This window comes from Lissotriton helveticus, chromosome 10, assembly GCF_964261635.1.
Source record: "Lissotriton helveticus chromosome 10, aLisHel1.1, whole genome shotgun sequence".
Lineage (NCBI taxonomy): Eukaryota > Metazoa > Chordata > Amphibia > Caudata > Salamandridae > Lissotriton > Lissotriton helveticus.
This window is the reverse complement of record NC_136071.1, coordinates 1,112,782,296-1,112,807,466: the sequence shown is the minus strand read 5'-3', so window position 1 is coordinate 1,112,807,466 and position 25,171 is coordinate 1,112,782,296. Positions and strand designations below refer to the sequence as shown.

At 45.6% G+C, this 25,171-nt stretch overlaps 1 protein-coding gene across 1 annotated transcript in view; it reads left to right on the top strand.

Moving 5' to 3' along the window:
- Positions 1-25,171, top strand: part of NEK11 (NIMA related kinase 11) — a 968,483-nt gene that overhangs the window by 301,350 nt on the left and 641,962 nt on the right. Inside the window, exon 3 of the mRNA XM_078663876.1 lies at positions 3,327-3,445. Within this exon, the coding sequence (XP_078520002.1) occupies positions 3,327-3,445 (119 nt within the window). The remainder of the gene's footprint in view (positions 1-3,326; positions 3,446-25,171) is intronic.

The window sequence follows — 25,171 nt, the reverse complement described above, 5'->3', positions numbered from 1 at the left end:
AGCATAGGTGGGTTCTGGATCTTGAGGGACCACGCCAGATTTTCACTAATTCTTACACCCAGATAAACAAAAGCTTTGTCCTGTTCTAATAGCTGAGTGTCAAGCCTCACCTTACCTTAAGTGGATTTGTAGGAGTTAACCCCTTCAATGCTGCGGATGGCCCCTGGCCGTTCCACGTGACGGTGGGCGTGTGCGGAGGACTGCCGGGGGCAGTCCGAACCCACCCATTGATTAGAATGCCAGCACCACAGGGGAATTCGCGCCACAGTCATCGTGTTAAAGACCATGAACTTTGTTTTTAGACATTTGATTTCGAGGCCACGATCTTTACCGGCTGATGCAAAGTTGGTTAACACATTTTGAATGCCCGTTGGAGTTTTTGATATAAGCAGCGTATCATCTGCAAAGAACAGGGCTTAAATTTGCCTGCCACCTAGTTTGGGCGGATCACATCCGCAATCATACAGCTCCCTTATATAAGCCCATTCATAAATAAAGCGAACATTGTTGGGGCCAGCACACATCCCTGACGGACTCCTTTCATGATGGATATACTGGTGGTTAAACAACCATCAGAGTTCCATCTGACCTTGGCATAGTTGTTCTGATGTAAACAAATTATAATTTGCAGCACCCCAGGGGGAAGTCCCAAATCCCTAAGGGTGACCCATAACTTAGTACGGTCTATGGAGTTGAACGCCATTTTCAGGTCAGCAAACACTACATAGAGATTGCCGCTCTGTAGTTTAACCTCCTTCCATATCAGCAAGAGAAACGGAAACACCTGGTCGAGGGTGCTAATAGAGGCTCTAAACCCCGCCTGCAAATGCAAGAGTATATTATTGTCCTCTATCCAGCTTTGAAGTTGTAAAAGGATCATTTTGCTAAAAAAATTCTGTGACCCACCGATAAGGCTTATTGTCCTTGCAAGGTCACCTTTTGCCCCTTTTTGATGTATTGGGGTGATTTCAGCGCCTTTTCAAGTTGCCGGTATGTCACCCATGTGTGCGATGGCATTAAGTACTGGGTGGAGCAAGGGGCCCCACATGTGGGGTTCAGATTTATAAAGATCTCCTGGTAATCTGTCTAACCCAGGGGCTTTCCTGTTTTGTAGTGTACTAATTGCATCGAACGTTTCCTTTAAGGAAAAACGAATGACCTCCATGGCATCAGGCTTTTTAATGTAGGCCTCCGCTAGCTCAAATGCCTTCCCAACGGGGTCACAGTCCCTTTCAGAATATAATTCCTGGAAATACTCTTCCCACAGATGTGGTTGTATTTAAAAATCTTCTTCGCTGACCTGATGGGTTACCCCTTTATAAAAAAGATGCCAAAATAATCGACTGTCCCTCTGCCTAGAAGCCTCAACTAGAGTGCTCCAGTTGTCTATTTCCCAGCCACTTTTAGCTGCACAGTTCTGAAATGGCATCTAAAGATCTTGATCTAGTTATCCCTGTCTAAGTTGAACTCTAAAAATTTGCTTCAAATAGTTTTTTTAATATCCCTCTTACAATAATGTTTCCAATCATTGATGTACATATATTACAGAAGCACTTTCCCATTAACTGACATAATATTATATGTTTTCTGTTAACATCTGTTTAAATGTAATGTTTACATTTTTTTCAGTTCTCAAATTCTGTTGTCAGCCGATCCCCCCCTAAAGGGCAGAGGATATGTATCATTTTTGGTAGACGCCAATAACAATCTATGGAGCAACCCTGTTTTGCACTGAACCTGGATAGGTTGTATGGCAAGAAAAACAATGGTCCTCATGGACTTATTCATATTACATTAAACTCAGTTGCATGTCCGCAACTCCGCTCAATGGATGAAAAACCAGAATGTAATAAATCACCAAAATCTTCATAGCATAATCCAGTCACAAATGAAGTGCCCTATTAAAAAAAAAACGGTGCGGTCCACTTGAGATGTGACAAGATTAAAGAACAACAACACAGGGTATCAAACGTTCTATCAGTGCTTGGTATATAATGTATAAGGATACCAGTCCAAGATCGCTAATATTGTTGACGGTTTGCCCCCAAAATAATTATTTAAGCAAGGTCTTCATCTGGACAAATTAGGATGAACTCTTCTTTTCAACTGAAATATATGCTGCTAACACAGAAGTTTGTTGGATATGGTCAAAATTTGTTTCTCACTTAAAGGAAATCGTTTTCAGGGTGGACACCGCCTAGATGCTTGCATGTGTTCACCACCATTGCAGGTGCCCCCGTCTTGGATTGTCGTAAACCCACCCCAGTGAGCAGGTGTACTCAAAAGTAACATAGGACCATTACAGTGTAATTGTACTTCATAACAAGTCACTTTACGAACACAAATTCAAGTTTAGTAAGACACCACATTTAATGTTAATTTACAAATGCTGATATTCATAAACATAATTTTCAAATTAGTGTGGATATAAGCAAATCGGTTACATTGGAGCCTACGACTACAGGGCGGTTCACTTCTAAGAAAGGGGCCTATCATAGCCTTGATTAGCATCGGCACACAAGCAAATCTTCACGGACAGACTTCTAAGGGCATACAACAGCCTTCTCAATCAGTCGGGTATATTGGAAACACGACATCTTTCAGATTTGTGTGCCTTATCATTTCTCAAGACTGGCCTATAAGAGTCCACCAGGAGCTGCCCATAAATTTACATCTTGGTTTCTTATCGGTAAACTAGCGAATCTCCACGGGCAAATTTCGAACTTTCAGAGCGCACTTGGATCCTGAAGTTATATACACATCACGCATAATCAATGGCAAACTATGGTCGGTTAACAACGCAATCACTAAATTCTCTTTGAGAGCCTTGACGAAGTCACTGGATGTGACAAAACACGTGTCGGCTGTTTTTGTGCATGCTGACAGGACTGATTTATGTCACTATGTTTTAAAGAATGTCCTTCCATCTGTATTCACTCCAACAATTGTGGTGCTTACAGTCCTGTCAGAAATTGTTATATATATGCTTTTCTAAATCTTTGCACAGAATAAATTGAACAATATTTGTATGAATACATCTCTGCTGTTTTCCTGTGACATACTGGACCTCTGTCTCTTTGATTCTAACTTATCAAGGTCATACATTTGGAACTTTAATCTTTAGGAGTGCTGGGGTATGTTTTTTGGGATATATGTAGGGGTATCTGTGAATCAGGTTGATATTTGCGTTTTATTATTGTCTACATGGCTGTTCTCTATCTCGGTGCCTTCTATGCACGTACCATTACGTAAATATTCACATACATGTTCGATTCTGCATCTGCAAACATGCCATGTAACCAAACAAATCAATATTCTTTTTCCAGGGTGGAGACCTCGACTGCAAAATCCGAGAATACAAGAAAGCGGGGCAGAGATTCAGTGAAGGGCAAATAGTGGAGTGGTTTGTGCAACTACTTCTTGGAGTCCACTACATGCATGAAAGGTACATCCTTTTTTTTTTTTTTTTTTTTAAAAACCTTTATTATATTTATGCATAATACACAGCTGTCAGCCTACATCCCACTGGGCCGGCCGCTATGACATCAGACATTACACATTTCACGCAAGCGAGGTGACCCAGGTTAGGCGGCGTAGCATTATAACCGCGCACATGGTGTAAATTCAAAAATCAAATATTTTAGGTTTTGATTTTAAGATTTCGTCGAACTTAAACTAACAACATAAAACACATTCACATGGCAAATAAACATGTACAGGGAGTCAAAGGGACAGGGCGGAATTAGTCGAACAGCATAGTATGATAGGACATATGTATCGGGATGAAGGGTGATGATGAGATGGCTCAGTATATACTAATAGCAATTAGGAGCCTGGAACACCAACTAGGGAGACAACTGGACGTCAGAAGTGTATTCTAATGGAGGAGTGCAAACATTCCCTCTGTAATTGTTCCACTGGGACCAAATTCTACCCCATTTCTTGGGTTTGCCGCGGGCCACATACACCGTCTTTTCTCTGAACATACACCAGTCCATGTTCTCCTTCCAAGCCGCTATAGTAGGTGATCTGTGGGAGCCCCAAAGCTGTGCAATGTCCCTCTTGGCCACCATGTTACCAAGAGTCGCCCAAAGAGTCTGGGCCGTGTTGTAGTCCGTAGGTTCCCAGACATTGAGAAGACATTGTCTGGCCTCAGGCAAGAGAGAGACCCCGGTGACTCGTTCCATTATAGCATGCACTCTAGACCAGAAAGCAGCCACATCCTGACACTCCCAAATAATATGCAAAAAGGTCCCACTCATACCACAGCCACGCTTACATAACCCATCAAGAGAATAACCCATTCGCACCAGGCGCAGACCAGAGACATATATACGGTGGAGGATCTTCAGCTGGACGAAACGGAGGCGGGCTGGGATGGCCACCTCCTTGGGGGAGGAGACGGCCATTTGCCAATCCTCCTCATCCAGCTCCAAGCCGTCTGCGGTCCACGAGGCTCTGAGGCGCTCAAGCAAGTCAACTCTGCTATTGATAAGCTTTTTATAAAGCAAAGATATGGTACTATCAGGCACATGGCCATCGAGGATGCGGTCTTCTAGAGGCGAGGAGTCGGGGATCTCCGTCCCTGTGGGGAAGACAGAGGTCAAGGCGTGTCGCACCTGAATGTACCAGAAATATTCCTTGTCATCTAGCTCATATTCAATTTTGAGCGCCTCAAAAGTCTTAACACTACCCTTGGACCAGAGATCCTCCACCTTGCTTATACCAATCGTGTCCCATTTATCAAATCCTTTCGTCCTCCACAAGTTACCCAAACGGTCAGAATCATACAGCGGGGTTGCCCGTGTCACCGATCATCCCAACCCATGGCAGCATTCGCATCACGCCAGACTCGCACAGCAATTTTCGTGGGACCAGTCAGGGTACCCAGTGGCTTCCTGGAATACAGTGCCCTATTAAAATTCCCACCCGGGAGGAGATGTTTATCCATTGCAAAAGCAGGAGTATGACCAGGGGCGTATGTCACGTGATTGACCGCACTAAGCTGGGAGGCCCAATAGTAGCGTTTAATATCTGGGAGGGCAATGCCACCATCATACCATGGCAGGGTAAGCTTGGGCAAAGAGATTCGAGCACGCCCATCCCAAATTAGTTGCCTCTGAAGGCCCTCAACTTCACGGAAATACCCCGGAGGTACAGGATCAAAGAAGTTCTGAAGTGCGTATAAGAACCTGGGGAGCGACATCATCTTAAAGAGAGCCGCACGTCCCAATGGGGAAAGGGGCAGACGCCGCCACCGCTGGACGTCAAATTTAAACCGCTGGAGGGGGGCTCGGAGATTACGTTCGTAGCGGATGGCAGAGTCCAGCGAGACATATACCCCCAGGTACTTAAAACCAGCCTCAGCCACCAAAATCGGAAATCTTCGGGGCAGCGGGGGGAGAACCCCGGCCAAAACGTAGACACAGGACTTGGTCCAATTGATGACGAGACCCGAGTTCTTCCCAAAGGAGGTCAGAACATCAAAAAGCACATTCAGAGACTTCCTAGGGGATGTGAGGTAGAGGAGGTTGTCATCCGCATAAAGCGATACGCGATCCTCAAAGTCGGGAGCCCACTGAATACCTCTGATCGAGGGTTCCCAACGAAGCCACTCGGCCAGCGGCTCCAGAGCGAGAGCAAACAGCACCGGAGACAATGGACAACCCTGACGGGTGCCAAGTCCGAGCGTGAAAGTGCCAGAGACCCTGCCATTCACAACCACCTGGGCCAACGGTCGTTCATAAAGGAGCTGAACCCAGGCGATGAATTTAGAGCCAAACCCAAACTTAGCGAGAGCTGCCCAAAGATACGGCCATTCTATCGTATCAAAAGCCATGGTAGCATCGAGGGAAGCCCAAATGGCCGGCTCCGTCAGAGTCCCAGCTCTCGCGAGAACTCCGTGGAGTCTCCTGAGATTAAGGGCGGTATTCCGGTGCGGGATGAAGCCGGACTGATCCGGATGGATCAAGTCGCCTACAACCTTAATCAGCCGATTAGCTAGCAATTTAGCGAGTATCTTGGGTTCAGCATTGAGTAATGAAATGGGCCTGTATGAAGCACAACGGTCACGTGGCTTACCCTCCTTGTGAATCACAACAATGGTGGCCATGCGCTGATCAACAGGAAGGAGACCAGTTTCGAGCGCTTCGAGAAACATATCCCTCAGATAGGGCGCCATTTTGTCGGGACGCAGTTTGTAAAGCTCAATGGGCAAGCCATTGGGCCCCATGGCCTTACCAGATCGAAGGGAGCGAATGGCTCCAGCGACCTCATCCACTGTAATGGGCGCATCCATCAAGGTCCTATCCTCCTCAGAAAGGCAGGGCAACGCGATATCGCGCAGCAACAAACGGGAATCACACTCATCCCTATCGCTCACCGAAGCATAGACAGTATGGAAATGTTCCAGAAAACAATCAACAATCCCAATCGGGTCAGACACACGTTCACCACTCAACCGTTCGATCACCGATACAACCCGATTCGCTCTCTCCTTCCTATCCAACCACGCAATGAGCTTACCCGCCTTATCACCCACATCATATATTCGACCCTGTTGCTCTCTATTCATAATCAGCATCAGTCACCAGGGCTCTGTAATCGGCCTACTTTAAAGCAAGGGAGTGTAAAGTTGCAGGGGTATCATTTCCACCTAGGTCACTCTCAAGTACTGATATCTCATCTTCGAGACGCGCCAGGTCTACATGTTTGGCCTTCTTAGCCGCAGCAATCAATGACAGTGAACAACCACGAACAACAGTCTTGAAAGCCTCCCACAATGAAACAGAGGAAGAAACTGACCCAACATTTTCGGTAAAGTAACAATCAATGGCCTTGATCAGTTCTGAGCGCGTCTTGGGGTTTCGCAAATGCCATGGATTTATAGGAGCAACTCTCCCCACACAACCGACCCCAGCCTCAACACTTAGCCACAATGGGGAATGATCCGAAATGCCCCTAGGGAGGTGATGGACCTCTCGCACAGAGGAGGACTGGGCAAAAGGCAGTAAGAAATAATCAATTCGAGAGAGACTACCATGGGCCCCAGAATGGAACGTGTACTGTAGTTGTGCGGGATGTAGCGTTCTCCAACTATCAGCAAGCCCGAAGGTTTCAAGGAGCTCAGCAAGCCACATCTGGGAGTTCGGCAAATCTCTGGGCGGGTATCGATCTAAGTCGCCGGAGACCACAGAATTAAAATCCCCCCCAAGGATAAGCAGACCATCAGGGAGCCCTAGCAAAAGCCGCCCAAGGTCAGCGTAGGTAGTAGCCTGTAAACCCGGGGGGACATTTGTATTTGTATTTGTATATTAGATTTATATAGCGCCTTATCACCCAGGGGTCTCTAAGCGCTTTACATATACACTACATATACACTAACTACTGAAAGCATCTTACCCTCCCATCTCCCCGAAATCGCGACATATCGGCCCCTGTCGTCCCGTGTTATCTCGTCAATTTCAAGGGGCAGAGAGGACCGAATCAGAATGCCCCCCCCCTCTAGAACCGGAGGTGAACCCGGCGTGAGCGACCAGTCGGTAGCCACGTCTATTCATGGCCTGGCAAGCATTCCCTATCAAATGGGGCTCCTGCAATAAAACAATATCAGGGGAATGGCGTCGGAGGAACTGAGACACTACACCACGTTTTATCCTGTCTCCCAACCCATTAACGTTCCAGGACAACAATCGCAACTCACCCCCCCCATCCCAAAAAAGGACCACTGCCCTCCCCCCCGGAAACCCAGCCACAGCAGGATGAGCGCAAAGAATACAGTGCCATGTGAAAGAAACAAATACAAAAACAATAACAATCCCCCCCACCCCCAACAACCCCCCGTTACAACACCCCCCACCCTGCATCCCTGCTTACGACTCAAAAGCCACCCCAACTCGCAGTGTGCCTGTCGCCCTCTCATAACTACACTACACAAAGAACCCAGGAGGAGGAAGAGTCCCCTTACACCAGAACCACCCTCGGGCTCGACCATATAATTAATAAAACAATAGGCATAACTCAGCTGATAAGCAAGTAATAAGAAACCGGACGTCGAGAACCACAATGTCACTCCTGATCCGATGCGCCCCCCTCGGCTCCACCGGGGCGTCCGCTAAGATCGTCTCTTTTTGGCAGTGTATCAAGCCAGTCACTGGCGCAGTCTGGTCGATCAAAGAAAAGGGTTCGTTCCTCATATTCGATGCGCAGACAAGCTGGAAACAGCATCGCATATTTGAGGCCCAAGTCCCGCAGTCGCATCTTCACTCCCTGGAACCCCATTCTTTGTCTCTGGACCTGCGGAGTGAAATCCGGGTAGATGTTGATAGTACTGTTGTCGATCTTCAAGGGGCCACGACCACGGGAGGCCTGAAGGATAGCATCTCGATCCCGAAAGTGGAAAAGTCTCGCAATAATAGGCCTCGGGGGGCCCCCGGTTTAATCTTCCCACCCGGGAAACGATAAGCACGTTCAACAGCAAAGAATTTGCTGAGACCAGCGGGGGCAAGATGCTTGAGGATCAAGTCCTCCACAAGAAGGTCGACAGTAATGCCCTCGGGATTTTCCGGCACCCCCACCAGGCGTATATTGTTTCGCCGGGCCCTATTTTCATGTTCGTTACCGATCTCCGACTGTGCATCCGCCACATCAGTAACAAGGCTGGAGGTCTTCAAATCCAAGGCCTTGACCCTCTCATTAGTTTTGGCCAAGTCGGCTCTGATAAGTGTGACATCAACAGCCACAGTATCAATTTTGGCGGCAAGGGCCTCATACTGTTGTCCCATATCAGCTTTCATTCCAGTAATGGCACTCATGAGGTCCTGGAGAGAAACCTCCGTCGGCGCAGTGGAGTCTGTCATTGGGTCTGCAAGAGTACGGCTAGTACTGCAGGGGGACCCCTTCGGTTGCGTGTAACGGTCCATAACATTAGACTGAGTAGATCCCCGCGGACCGGTGTCTTTGTCTTGCGCTTCTCGAACTCAGGTTTAAAGGCCATGTTGGGAGCTGCGCCCCGAAGGGGCCCACGGGACCTGGTGAAAATGGCCGACGTTGGTGGAGTCCAGAATTCGAAAGTTAGGGCCAAAATAGTACAAAATCAGTTGAGGGGTAGGCCAAGGATAAACCGATGTGGCAGGACACTGCAGCAGGTCGGAATTGCACCGCTTGTGGGAGCCGATCCGCTTGTTGAATAGTTACTCAAGAGTCCGAGGAGAAATTGAAACCAAAAGCGAGACTGAGGCCGACTGGGGAGAAGTCCCTCCGGCCGTTGTTGTTGACTTACTCCTCGGCCCAAGAAGCAGCAGAGTCCCCGGTCTCGTCAGGCGCGGGCCCAGAAAGCAAAAGTCGGCTTAAAATCGGTTTCCGACGTCCAAACTCAAATTTTAAAAGGATGATAAAATCAGCGAGAGTAGGTCTTCAAAAGCCCATAATCATAAACAGGATATCTTGAGGATATTCGCAAGAGGGTGGCGCAGGTCTCGGGAGCTCTCTGCTCACGCGACCATCTTGGACGCCCGCGTAGCTCCTCCCCCAAGGTACATCCTTTTAATCGCTTCCATAGACATGGGGTGTGAAGTCGTGGGCTCCAGACCCACAAATTTAGAATTAATGGACGCGGCTACAGTAGTATGGTTACTGGTAACTGGCCACCAGCATGTGCCCTCAGGCCATTTTATTTTATTTTATTGGCAGGGTCCCCTGACTGGTGATGCCTGTGCCAGATAGGTGTGGGGTGGGTGTAGAGACAGCCCCTAAAGGAGTGGCTGTTTAACAGGTACATGCTGAACTCTAGAACGTGTACAGTAGGACACTAAAGTGGGGCTACAGCAGTCTTTTCAATCTTAAGTATAGCCAGGGACACTTAAGTCCATGCAGGTGACTTCCGAAAATAAACATAATGTGATGTTGAATTTCAAGGGTAATTCCTTTTCATAACTAACGTATGAGACTCCAAAATTGATGGTGAGTGTGACATAGCACAGTGCTTTGAATGGATTGCAAAAAATTGTTTGTATTTCCGACATAGATTATTCTGACCTCATTTATTTTTACTCTCCTCCTTGGAAAGTGTTCTCTGAATTCTACTGAGTTGCATTGATTGGACTAGTCCTGTGATTTGGTCTCCACTGTAATACATCTTTCAAAATCAGGAGTTTACCACTGGTCATTTCTTATACCTATTCCTTTCAGATAATCTATAATCAAAGTGGTAAAACTGATCAAACAATTCAGAAAAATGTTTAGACTTTGTAATCTAGAGCATCTTTGAACTCCTCCCCAGGATCCTCATGAAACACTGTTGTCTGGTGAGAATCTGGCAAATCACAGGAGAGATTTAAACCCTGGTGGGTGACGCGCCACATCGTCATAGATCTCACCAGTGCTGCCCCAGTGGATGACCACTGCCCTATTCAGAGACCCCCCTTTGGTCAACAGGAATATCTTTGCTGACCGGCATCTGTCAGTGCCACTAAATACTATGTACCAGATTTATAAAAGTGTCACGCAACGCTTTGCAGCACCAAAAAATGCTGCGCTTCATTTTGTGGCAGGGAGGGAGCAGGACAGCGCCATATCTACAGAGATTTGGTACTCTCCTCCCGAGAGTTTTGCTGCCGAGACCCACGCACACACCGTTGCACAATAGTGCAAGGGCGCGTTGATGAGTCTAGCATAGATTTTGTACTGGAAGGGTTACCTACCAGTACAAAATCCTATGCCTAGACCACTTTTAATTATCTTCCTACCCTGTATGTGTGTTATACAGTGCTGCACACATGGAAAGTCAGACAAGGAAAGAAATGAAAATATTTCTCCTTTTATTTTTTCCTTTCAATTGGCCCTAATTTTTGGGTTTTGCGTCCAAACACATGGGTGGTTGCATGAGAACGCCCATGTACCACCCATGTAACGCCCCCATGAAGCTAAGTAATGCAAATCAGTGCTTCACGCTGCTTTGTGTTACTTTTAGGCTACTTTCCTGTGCCAATAAAGTTTTGCGTTAGTAAGTAAATAACACAAAATTATTTTGGGCTGGATTGCTTCACTTTTGTGACACAAACCCAGTGCAAAATATTTATAAATCTACCCCTACATGTTTGAAATGGGAATGATAGAACAGGATGTGCTTGTTTCTTTAAGTCCAGGCTCTGCAGTCAAAAATGTGCTTGAATGTATTCTCAAACAAACCAAGATTATGATGAGGAGTCTTTTTCTATAAGAGCCTTGGCCCAATTATGATATAAGGGGGTAGGACTGCTCGATATCATAATCCGCTGTTGTGGTGGTCTGGAGACCCCTCCAAAAAGCAGTCGACCACCCAATTATGATATGACCTCTGTGGTGGTGATCAGAAAGTGCTGATTTACATTGTGGCTTGTGCTGCGGCCGCAACACAAGCCGCAGCGTAAATCAGCACTTTGCGCACATCCATGCACGGTGCATAGATGTACGTTGGGGCACTACATGTGCCTACAAGGCCACTTTGCAGTTGCCCAAAAGGGACAGGAGCCCTGTTTGGGGTCCCCAAAGTCCCTTTCTGAAAGCCTTTTAATGGCATTTGGGTCGCCAAGAGAAGGCTCTCGGAAAGGGACATCATAATCCTGATGGCGGTGACTGCCTCAGCACTGCCTCTTGTCGGGAGTACAATTTCACATCCTGCCCCATCAGGATCAGATGATCCTGTCGGAGGCTGCGGTCTTTCCCCGAACCGCTGCAGTCAGGCCACCTGCATTGTAATTTGATGGTCGGACCGAAGGTCTATCTGGCGGTGGACAGCCACTGATGGCCTGTCGGTCGCGGTCTGCCCAACATCGGAATCAGGCCCTTTATGTTGACAAGTACCTTCTCCAGGAAAATAACGCCGAAATAATCCTGCATTTGATTCCAACACTGGAAACACGCTGTGCCAGATTCACAAAGAACCTCCGCACTTTTGGCGGAGGCCCCTCAGTCGTAGGGAAGTCTCCGCACTTAGGGCAGAATCGACCGCAATGAGAAATCTTATTGTGGAGAATCCATCCGAGTGCGGAGACTTTCAACTGTGGGGCCTCCGCTATGAGTGGCGCTATGAGTGCAGAGGCCTTTTGTGAATCAGCCCAAAAAGTGTAGACCACAGAGTTTGAAAGAAATGTGTCTTTTGTCGATTTCCAGTAAATTTGTAATAAGCAGTCACAGGTGTTCAGGCAGCAACCACACATCAAGATCAGCTGGGATGGGAACTGGAGTCTGGTGCCACTGATAATAATTCAGAACCAATTATGTCCTTTGTTGATTTCTCACCGATCGACGAAGAGGCTGGACTAGATACGTGGTGTTCCTCGTGATAGCGACCAAGAAACATTCAGGATTAGCCTAAAGTAGGCAGGTCCACCTAGTGCTGGTGAATCCACGGTAACATGCCCAGGCAAAGGCATCAGACCTGGCCTCCTGCATCGCCACTGGTAACAAGATGCCTCTAGAAGTTTGCCTGAAGGCCTCCTAGTCTACCTGTGTGTCTGATAGGGCTCTAGCTGATATCCCCAGTGATGGGGTTCAACCTGGTGAAAGATGGCTCACCTTCAGTCTTGAGCTTTCTGCTGGCCAATTACCTGAAATCAAGGTTTGCAGACGTCTTATCTTAAGGACTTTGACCTTTCTACTTGTATGCCCAAAGCTGCTCTGGTTTAAAACAATCAACTCTTACTTTTATCAAGAAAAAACACAGTTCTTGCCTTAATGAAGAAATAAAAACCTTCAAGGCTGTGCTTTTGTCAGAAAATTGTTGTGTCAAATTATCTCCAAGCAAATTGTCCATCTATCCTAAACAAATACTTTTTTTTAATTAATCATCGATTCGTTGACAAAGTAATTCACACTTTAAGATACAAAAACATTAATCGGACTATGCAAACAGGTACAATTCAGAATTAATATAAAACATAACCCCACTAAATATTGAATTCAATTAACAAACACAACCCACTGCCGCTGCAACAGCAAAACAGAGTATATTCAACAATAATTCAATACCAGGTATGTGAGTCAAAGCCCCAGACTCAGTAAAAAGCAGGTGTGAATACCAATGACTCTGCGTCAAAGCCCCAGGTGCGGTTATTTTAAATATGGGAACAACTCCATTATTTAGCTGTCAAATACAATGCCCACCAGGGGCACAAATATGAGGATACATATTAAAATCACTTCTACGAGGTTTTATATCAAATCTTAGTTTGAAAATCTAATGGGGCATATTTACAAGGGCATTGCTCCACAGGGACGTCACTTGTAATGACGTTCCTGTGGCACTATTCCCCGCTCCATGTTTACCAGGTGGCGTTAAGCCACGTATACCACCTTGTAAATATGCCCCTCACCGCAGCAGTCTGCTGGGGCAAAGGGGCAGGCAATGGGTGTTGCTGTTGGTGTTCCACCGCAACATCCATTGATTTTTTATGCTGCACCCTATTTACAAGGTTGCCATAAAGGGGCAGCGCAAAAAATAAGACCAGGGAAAACCTGGTTTTAAACATGCGTTTTTGCTGTTTCTATGTGTGCTGCATTTTGCAGTACACATAGAAACAGCAAATGCCATTAGTGATTGTTCATGTGCAGGAAAGTGTCCCACCCTGCTCATAAGCAATCATTAAAAAATGACGTGTTGCAACTTCTATATGCGCTGCATTCTGCAATGCACATAGAAGTTACAAATCGCCATTAGTGATTTTTTATGTGTAGGAAGGGACACCGTCCTGCACATGAACAGTAATTCATTGCAACACAGGCACCCTTCCACTCTGGTGCAAGAGTGCCTGCGTTGGCGCTAGGTGACTAAATTGAGTGCCAGCACTAGGGGAAACGCTCTTGGGTGCTCCACATTTTTGTAAATACGGAGCATCCTTGAGTTTTGAAATTGTCAGAGCGCGGTGTTTGCAATTTTGGCTTAACGCCGCACTCCGACAGTTTCTTGTAAATATCCCCCAATGTCTTTATGGTGGGAGGGACGCTTTTCCATTCACACAGAAAATTCCCTAAACCCCCTCAAATCAAGTATAAGATAAATAAAAGGTTTATTCACCCTATGTTCCAGATCTGCTCCTGGTGAGATTACTGTTTCAAGAAACAGATTCCACACCACTATAGTACCGTACTCAGTAGAGATCTGCCTCAGAATATCACCATCCAAAACCGGTCCCAGGATGCTTGTTTCCGGTCCAGGGAAGACATGGCCTGGCAGTTCGGGCTGGACTGTTCCCATGAGGCACAGGGTCAGACTGATTTGCATATGGCCATGTCTGAACTGGGGTGGCTGAGTGAGCTAAAGAATGGTGATGGATTAAACCCAGATCAGTTGACTGGGGGTGAGTGTTTGATTTGCTCAAACGCTCCGTCCATCATCCCCTTTTGTATTGCTCAGAATATCACTAGGCAGCAGAATGTCATTTTTGCCAGAGTTGAGATTTTTGAGCATTGCTAGTATACCAGGAGGCACAACTTAGCCTACCTCGAATCACCATCATTCGACAAGAAGAAATAATGAACTTTGTTTTGACTTAGTGCCCAGCTCCATAAATGGCTAGTGGGTACATTTTCCATTTAAATGCAGGCAACACAAGAACAAACAATTTAGCCCTAACGTTCCAATCTAATTTCTGTTCTCCACTAATGCCGGAACAATGTGTATGTTGTGAGCAAAGAATAGTGTTTTGACCAGCTAGCCAACTGTGCCATTTGCCACATTTTGCTTGGATCCATCCCTGCAGACCTATCTCTGTCTGTGCCCAAAGAAATAATTTGTAGAAAATCCACCTCAGTTCAGTGCTCCTCTGGATACTTCTGTTGACAAGCTAGGGTTGGTGGGTGTGACATTGTTTAATACTTTAATTCTGTTACATGAAGCTCAGTTAGTGCCTTTGCAATCTAATACAGTGACACTATTTTCCTTTTGCATTTATATACTGCTCATCAGGGGCTCAGCCAGACTTGTTTGTACATGAAGGCAGGGATGCATGCACCTATGGCCCACATGCATCAACAATGCCATTTGTGATTCCTTATTAGCGAAAAATAAGGATTCACTAATAAGAAATGGCAAAAGGCTATGCATGAAGAAATCGCTCAAAAAATAGCGATTTCTTAAAATTCCTTAATTGCGACTCGCAAATTGCGATTCGCAATTAAGGAATACCTCCCCATTCATTCCTATGGGCCTCGAGGCCCATAGGAATGAATGGGAAGATATTCTCAATTTGTGATTCTCAATTAGACAATCGCAAATTGAGAATGCAGTTTCAAGGGTGCCAGGGTGTCAAAAGGACACCCTGTTGCACCCCTGAAATCTGCCTATAAGTACATCTTGCACACACACATGCCCCAAGGGCATGTGTGTGTGTAAAATGGAACTTTGAAAAATGCACTTTAGTGCATTTTTCAAAGTTTTCGCAAATTACCATGAAAGTCAACTTCATGGTAATTTGCTCCCCTTATTGGCGAAATCGCTAATTTATTAAGTTTGATGCATTGCATTTAAGGAATCTCAATTTGAGATTCCTTAAATGCAATCGCAATTCAAGAAATCGCAATTTTGCGATTTCTTAAATTGCGAAAAGTAAAAAAATTATGATGCATTCCAAATGATGAAATTGCATTTGCAAACGGGCGAATTTTGAAAATTCGCACCTTTTGCGAATGCAATTCTCAATGATCATGTGCCCCTATGTCCCTACACTCTTCTGGGAAAATCTCAAATTTGCAACAACCTTACGCTGGCATCTAACTTCTCCATCTTGATTTCTGCAGATCCAAGTTTGTCACTCAAAAAAACTACCAAAAAAATAGGACATGTGCTATATATATCTTCCATTTCTTAGTAGGCGAATCTAAAACCACATTTAGAGTACCTGCCCACGTGCAAGTAGTGAATTCTCTCTCATCACCTTATAGACCTACAAAAGCCTTCGGTTGAGTGGGGTCCCTCAATGGCAGGCATCCACTCCACCAAATGTACTGGAGAGTACCATGTTACACACCTGGACAAAGATGCTCAATTTTGCATGCCATGGCCTATTTATTAAAAGGTCAGCTTGTTTATTCTTATTCGAAATTGTGAAATTGCCTTTACCTCGCTCATCCTCCATCACGTTGCCAAAATATTCTTATATTTTATCCTCCTTGATTGTGCTGCATCTTAGAGGATGGAATTGTATTTTAACTTCTACTAGCTAGTTGTCCGGCTCCTATATAACAAATTGAAGAGCCCCAACAGGCCATCTCACTATAGATCCCTAAGTGATGAAGAGCGACTGACTGCCATACGTGACCTTTTTTGCTAATTAGCATTGAAATATCTCTTCGCTCCTCCAGATTGCCTTGGTATTTAGATAATTACTTTTGGGTGCATACGATTTTATGAACTATATAAATTGCACTAAATATTGGATTTCCAGCGGTGCTAAAAAATGGAGCATGAAACACATCGAAATTAAAATCTAATAAAGAGAAAATTAAGTTTGTGATTTCAATGAAAGTTAGTCATAGATTTGTTCTACACTAATTTTACTCAAAGTCTGCTGAATAAATTCCCATTTTCTCTTTGTTGTTTCACTACTTGTGTTTAATTGTATGTTTTCCTATTCTTTTTTTCCTGTTATTACAAATAGATGAGTGTCGGTACAAAGTATGTTTTTAGTTGACCATAGAGCGGCCAATTTACAAAAACCTGTAAACTATGGGAAACAGCGTCGCACATTGTTAGTCACTTGATACATTTTTACAAGTCCTTTTGTAAATACAGCTCAGATAGACTCTCAGATCCCCCTGTCGAGCACAGGTCTGATTTTCCAAAACAACAATGATTGGGCCTCCAAAGGCATTAATATGTAGAAAATCTAACGTTTAACTCATAATGTAACTTTACAATTATCTCCCCTCGGGGTAGTGAGTATCACGTTGAATGCCAGGTTTTTAATAAAAAGCTCCAACCCAATTACGACAGTCTATCAAGCAACACCAAACAACAGTGCGTTCCTCTGTGCAGGAAAAGTGTGCAAAGGCGAGATGACCCCTCACGGCCTTAACACCATCGGGATACCTGATAGGTACTCACCAAGTAAGCCCTGTTATCATCATCGGCGGTCATCAAGCCACAAAGAAAAGTGTTCAAAACAAACAGTGGGTGTAGTGAAAAACATGTGACAAAATAATCATAAATGTGTGTTTAAAAAGGAAGATATACACGATTACCGACTCTTTATTTTTTGCTTTGTGTAACCTCTCCTGTTAAAAAGCAAAGTTGGCTGCTAAGCATGCATCCCAATTACCACAAGCCGACATGTTTCATTGCCTCTTCAAATTTTAGGCAATTTCTTCAGGGCTACTGATTTATGCCACTGCTACATTTGTTGAACACGTCAAGACTGTCAATAAAGACACACATACATTGTTTTTCTTAGATGCCCAAGACACTACTCTTCAAAAAGTATATCAAAGCACAGAAAGTTAGTATTTACCCTTAATATACCATGGTATCTCCTACCGGTCATAAGGATTTATACAGAATTACTGCATTGGGCTGCACCCCTGTATGTGGGTCGCCCTTTGTTTCAGGTCGGAAACCTTAACTCTGCAAAGAAAAAGACCCAAATTAAAAAACCCGAATTTATGAACTATATAAATTGCACTAGATATTGGATTTCCAGCGGTGCTAAAACATGGAGCATGAAACACATCGAAATTAAAATCTAATAAAGAGAAAATTAAGTTTGTGATTTCAATGAAAGTTAGTCATAGATTTGTTCTACACTCATTTTACTCAAAGTCTGCTGAATAAATTCCTAATTTCTCTTTGTTGCTTCGCTACTTGTGTTTAATTGTGTGTTTTACTATTCTTTTTTTCCTGTTCTTACAAATAGATGAGTGTCGGTACAAAGTATGTTTTTAGTTGACCATAGAGCGGCCAATTTACAAAAACTTGTAAACTTTGGGAAACAGTGTCGCACATTGTTTGTCACTTGATACATTTTTACAAGTCCTTTTGTAAATACAGCTCAGATAGACTCTCAGATCCCCCTGTCGAGCACAGGTCTGAACCAACTTACAAACATGGTGGAAAGATAACCAGGCTGTGACCCACTCACCTCACACAACTTACCCGGAGGCGATGTACATCGAAAAACACGAAATCCACGTTGGGTATTTTTAAAATGTTTAGTAAATAATGAAAGGCAAATCAAAATGGAGAGAGAGGACTAGATAGGCTAGTCCGGATCCCCTGGTTTATATGCAGTAATATCAAGAAAGGACTAGCTTAGTTGTGTTGGCGAGACTCAGAGGGTACGTCTGTGGGCAAACCATTAGGTTTGGTCATGAAGCCCTCACCCACCAACCTAGTTGGTGGCATGCTTCATCATCGGGCCCACCACAGTGACACCGAATGTGTCCCGGGTGTGCTGCGACTCCAGATTACTGAGGAGCTGGTATACTTACTGAGTATGCTGTGATAAGTGGGTGTGAACGTGATGTTTAAAAGCTATGCAGGTGGTCCCAGGTGGTCCCAGTTCCCGAGGGTATAAGGATAATTTTAATATCTGGGCCCCTGCTAGCAGCTAAAAAGGCAAGTGGACGTTGTGGAGTGAATTATGAGCTCCGACGTCCTATGTGGTCTACATGTTTCAGCCAGGCCTTTTGTTTACAACTGGCTTTCCTCAGGACCAATGAGTATGTGTGGGTGATAAAGTAAATAAACTATATTAAGTTATTGGTGTGTGTTGAAAAGTGTCGCACTCGCTAAGGTGCTATACGTGTTAGAGGGGGATTCCCTCTGCTTTACTGTACATATAACATAAAGACACAAACAGACATACAAGGTAGAGCCAATGAGAATTGTATATTGGTAACACAACATGTTGCCGGCTTCTAAGGTGCGTGAACGACCTAGAGCGGCGGGTAGAACGTGGCCATGAGGATTTGCATGGCAGGTGTGATTATAGCGTTATTTACAGCGTAGTGGCGGTGGTGGGCTAAACAGCGATGCGAGCGTAGCGTGAGGTGCAGGTAAGTATAATACATATTTCCTCACACTTGCTATTTGCTGTTAAAGCCTCCTGGGTCACCTGGCAGGGAGAGAAGACCCTAGGCATTGCAAAAAGGTATAGGTTAGGGCTTAACCTGTGGAATGAAGATACTGCTGCTTACCCAGTTCGTAGAGGTGAATCACTATGTTTACTCACGGAATTGCCGATCTGCGTGCTCCTGCGACCTATCGTCCTGCTCCGGTGTCCCGAGTGAGAGTTTAGAGCTTCGAGGACGGCTTTAAATAGCCTGTTTCATTTGCAGCACCTGGGGCAGGACTGAAAATAGAGGGTGTGGTCGCGCAGAAAGCGTGGAGTCATCTCCCGTACTGCGCATGTGTGTGAGACAAGCGCTGGTAGTGGTCAATTCTGGTTTCGCGCATGCGCGGAGTATAGACTCTGTGCTAGTGCGCTTGCGCAATGCATGCTAGTGCGGTTCAATGGTGACGGCAGCGTGAGGGGGTAACTAACCATGTTGCGGTCAAGTAAAATGATACGACTATGTTCCAGTCGTGTTGGGGACTGAAGGGTGGATTTAAAAATAAGATTTAAAATGAGATTAAAATAGTACAGACTTGGGACAGACCACGAGTCAGAGCGAGTCTAGGAATGGAACAAGGAGCCGGTTAGTTTGACAGCGCATTCCACGGAATGGAATCATTAAGCCCCTCTATATGTGTAGAGAGGCGGTATATCCAGCGCTGTTCTTTGGTGAGAAGAGTTTTCTCATTGCAGTCAGATACTGCAAATTGTTCAATTACTGTCCATGTAAAGTCATTTGGGGTGTGATTTTGGGTGAGGAAGTGTTGTGTCAGTTTACTGATGTTTTTACCACAGCGCATGGTGCTTCTGTGTTCAGTCATCCTGGTTCTGACTTTTCGGGTGGTCATGCCAATGTATCTGAGACCACACCGGCATGTGATGAGATACACAAGATTGGATGAGTTACAATTGGTAAACTGGCGTTGTATCCAGGTTTTGCCGTTTTCCAGGGACAGTGTTTTGGAAGGGGTGGTCAAATGACAGACACTACAGTTGTTACAGGGTTGGTGGCCTGTTATTTAGGGTAGGCCCCATGCGTTTAGGATCGTGTTGCCTGTCGGCTGGGGATTTTTCTTAGGTCTAGTGGACACCAATTGGTCTTTAAGGTTCTTCGCTCTTTTGTAAGCGAACCGTGGTGGCTCCCACTTTCTAGTGCCAGAATTAATGATCTTCCAATTTTTGCGGATTATGTTGGATACCTGGTTAGAGGCTGTGTTGTAGGTAGTAACGCAATGGTAAATTCTCCCTGAGCGGTCTAGGGTGGAAACTGTCAAATCTCAGCAATGAGTTCCGCGATGTTGGTGAACCGGAGGTAGGAGTCGCGGTTGTTAATCCATATGAGGAACTCAGCAAACATTGTAACTTGGCGTCGCTACATCGACGACATTTTTATCATCTGGGAAGGCAATGAGGACACATTGAAGGACTTCCTCATATGGATTAACAACCGCGACTCCTACCTCCGGTTAACCTGCACTAGCAGTCCCACTGAACTTGCCTTCCTTGACCTCAATATCAGAGCTGAACAGAGGGGCCTGACTACCACCACACATTATAAACCAACATCGCGGAACTCATTGCTGAGATTTGACAGTTTCCACCCTAGACCGCTCAGGGAGAATTTACCATTCGGTCAATTTCTGCGCATACGATGCAATTGTAGCAAAATTCAGGATTTCAAATCACAGTCCAAGGCACTAGTCCACAAACTTGAGGATCGAGGCTACCCCACTAGAATCATCTCCAAAACCTGCAAAAGAGCACGTAACCAGAATAGAGAAGCACTCTTGGAAACCCTCGTGAAACCACCGGAAACGCCCACCTTGACGTGCGTTACTACCTACAACACAGCCTCTAACCAGGTATCCAACATAATCCGCAAAAATTGGAAGATCATTAATTCTGGCACTAGAAAGTGGGAGCCACCACGGTTCGCTTACAAAAGAGCGAGGAACCTTAAAGACCAATTGGTGTCCACTAGACCTAAGAAAAATCCCCGGCCGACAGGCAACACGATCCTAAACGCATGGGCCCTACCCAAAATAACAGGCCACCAACCCTGTAACAACTGTAGTGTCTGTCATTTGACCACCCCTTCCAAAACACTGTCCCTGGAAAACGGCAAAACCTGGATACAACGCCAGTTTACCAATTGTAACTCATCCAATCTTGTGTATCTCATCACATGCCGGTGTGGTCTCAGATACATTGGCATGACCACCCGAAAAGTCAGAACCAGGATGACTGAACACAGAAGCACCATGCGCTGTGGTAAAAACATCAGTAAACTGACACAACACTTCCTCACCCAAAATCACACCCCAAATGACTTTACATGGACAGTAATTGAACAATTTGCAGTATCTGACTGCAATGAGAAAACTCTTCTCACCAATGAACAGCGCTGGATATACCGCCTCTCTACACATATAGAGGGGCTTAATGATTCCATTCCGTGGAATGCGCTGTCAAACTAACCGGCTCCTTGTTCCATTCCTAGACTCGCTCTGACTCGTGGTCTGTCCCAAGTCTGTACTATTTTAATCTCATTTTAAATCTTATTTTTAAATCCACCCTTCAGTCCCCAACACGACTGGCACATAGTCGTATCATTTTACTTGACCGCAACATGGTTAGTTACCCCCTCACGCTGTCATCACCATTGAACCGCACTAGCATGCATTGTGCAAGCGCACTAGCACAGAGTCTATACTCCGCGCATGCGCGAAACCAGAATTGACCACTACCAGCGCTTGTCTCACACACATGCGCAGTACGGGAGATGACTCCACGCTTTCTGCGCGACCACACCCTCTATTTTCAGTCCTGCCCCAGGTGCTGCAAATGAAACAGGCTATTTAAAGCCGTCCTCGAAGCTCTAAACTCTCACTCCGGACACCGGAGCAGGACGATAGGTCGCAGGAGCACGCAGATCGGCAATTCCGTGAGTAAACATGGTGATTCACCTCTACGAACTGGGTAAGCAGCAGTATCTTCTTTCCACAGGTTAAGCCCTAACCTATACCTTTTTGCAATGCCTAGGGTCTTCTCTCCCTGCCAGGTGACCCAGGAGGCTTTAACAGCAAATAGCAAGTGTGAGGAAATATGTATTATACTTACCTGCACCTCACGCTACGCTCGCATCGCTGTTTAGCCCACCACCGCCACTACGCTGTAAATAACGCTATAATCACACCTGCCATGCAAATCCTCATGGCCACGTTCTACCCGCCGCTCTAGGTCGTTCACGCACCTTAGAAGCCGGCAACATGTTGTGTTACCAATATACAATTCTCATTGGCTCTACCTTGTATGTCTGTTTGTGTCTTTATGTTATATGTACAGTAAAGCAGAGGGAATCCCCCTCTAACACGTATAGCACCTTAGCGAGTGCGACACTTTTCAACACACACCAACCACTTAATATAGTTTATTTACTTTATCACCCACACATACTCATTGGTCCTGAGGAAAGCCAGTTGTAAACAAAAGGCCTGGCTGGTACATGTAGACCACATAGGACGTAGGAGCTCATAATTCACTCCACAACGTCCACTTGCCTTTTTAGCTGCTAGCAGGGGCCCAGATATTAAAATTATCCTTATACCCTCGGGAACTGGGACCACCTGGGACCACCTGCATAGCTTTTAAACATCACGTTCACACCCACTTATCACAGCATACTCAGTAAGTATACCAGCTCCTCAGTAATCTGGAGTCGCAGCACACCCGGGACACATTCGGTGTCACTGTGGTGGGCCCGATGATGAAGCATGCCACCAACTAGGTTGGTGGGTGAGGGCTTCATGACCAAACCTAATGGTTTGCCCACAGACGTACCCTCTGAGTCTCGCCAACACAACTAAGCTAGTCCTTTCTTGATATTACTATAGTAAATAATGAAGCCATGTTTTAGTGCTGATTATATGAATGAGTGGTAGTGCAGAAATAAAAAATAATGGTAAACAACAAACATTTAAATACTAGAAAGATTACAACATATCAGATGGTAAGCTTTATGTCAAATCATAATAAGTCATGTGACCTAGGGAAGAAATTTGTTCTCATGAGGAATTCTTTGATTTCTTGAATGAAATGATCGAGGGGTTCGTTCTGATTTCTGGAGGTAGAGATGTTCTAGATTCATGGGGCAATCCCAGAGAAGGCATGGTTGTAGGTTTTCTTCTTGTGGGATCTCTGAGGTTTGAGAAGAAAGGTGTTTGCGCTTCTGGTTGCTCTGGAACCTCCGGAGAGTTCGAGCTTCAGGATGAGATAGTTAGGGTGTTAGACCTGGCCCTTTTGACAGATTTATCCCCAAACATTTTGCCTTATGCCTCCTATTTCTCTGACCCTGTTATTGTTGGCTATAGGATTCTGGGCACGTTACCACTGCTGATCAGTGCTATAGTGCATATGCTTTCTGTATAAATTGTGATATGATTGGTTATCCATGATTGGCATATTTGATTTACTGGTAAGTCCCTAGTAAAGTGCAGTGAGCGTGCCAGGGCCTGTAAATCAAATGCTTCCAATGGGCTTGCAGCAATGGTTGTGCCACCCACGTGCGCAGCCCTGTAAACGTGTCTCAGACCTGCCGCTGCAGCGTATGCGGGCGCAGTTGTAAACTGCCATATTGACCTGGCAAGTGCACTCACTTGCTAAGTCCACACCTTCCCTTTCCTTACATGCAAGGCACCCCTAAGGTAGTCCCAAGGTACCCCCATGGGCAGGGTGCAGTGTATGTGAAAGGTAGGACATTTAGAAAGTGAGTATTTTCTTACTTTATTATCCTGTGTGCCTCTGACTTTTGTGTATTCAGCGGCTGGTGTTGGAGTGACAGGAGCTGGGGATGTGCATTCACTTGACAGTCACTGGGGGGGAGGGGTTTGAGGTGTGCCCTGGGTGACTCCTCGCTAGCCTGAATAGACCTAGTGTGCATTTAGAGTGGTGGGAGGAGTTTCACCAGCACCTGAATAGGTTGTGTCTACTTTTCACAATGCTGTCTCCGCCCCCTGTGGTCATACTGCACCAGGAAGGACAGGACGGGTTTGAACTGGTTTTACAGACCACAAAGAGAACAATGACAAAATGGGGTATAAGTATTGGACTGTAGATTACTTCCAAGAACAAGAGTCCCCGGCAAGAAGAAGTGCAGAAGGACTGTGCGCGGAGCGCTGCCTTTTCTGAGTGAGGGGTGGGTTGGCCTGCAGTTGCTGCTTCTGTCTGTAGTGGAGGAAAATGACTAAATCTTGTTGCCCTGCTGTGGTATTCTACTTGTGGGGAATCTCCAAGAGCTTGTGTATGCTTGCCTCCGGTTGGAAGTCCAAGAGAGATAATAGTCTTCAAATCAAGTTACCTGCCCGGGAGGAAAAGATGCAGAACTGTGGGAAGAGAGCTGTCCCTGATGTGTATGGGAGTGAGATGGCCTGCAGTTGCTGCTCCTGCCAAGTGCAGAAGAAGGACTGGACAGTTCTTCACCTAAGTAAAAGTAAAGTGCACGGTGAGCACTTTATTGAGGCTTTCTCAGAGCGTTTGTGGAGAGCTGGATTACCAATCCCCGGCTGAGGGAGTACTTACTGAATTAGTCAGCATGTGGTGAGCGCCTTTATATCGTGAAAAAGTGATTAGCACATGGTGAGAGCTTTATTTCCCCTGAAGTGCTACTGATTTATTCACCCAAGTGCACGGAGAGAGCTCCCATACAACGTGAAATGGTGACCACCACACTGTGTGAGCCGTGAGAGGAACTGGCCCCAACTCCTGGTTGCTGCAGCCCCCCAGAGTTGGACGAGGCCAGGGTCAACAAGTTGTGAAGCCCCCAGCGTGCCTGTTTTGCACCATGGCCCGTCTTGAGGCTTACCGACAGCCATAGGAGTGAGAAGCAGAGCCCGTGAAAGGAAGCAGCTGGGCCAAGTGAGTGAAGCCCCTGCCTGCCTACTTTTCACTGAAGGCCCAGCCCCTTTAGGTCTGTTTTTTGGAGTGCTGGGTTAGAATGTGAGGAGTTTATTTGTCTGAGGTTATGTCTGTTGGGTGCTCTATGGTTGAGGCTAGGAGCTCTGAGAGGGTTGGTTTTGAGGACCTGGATA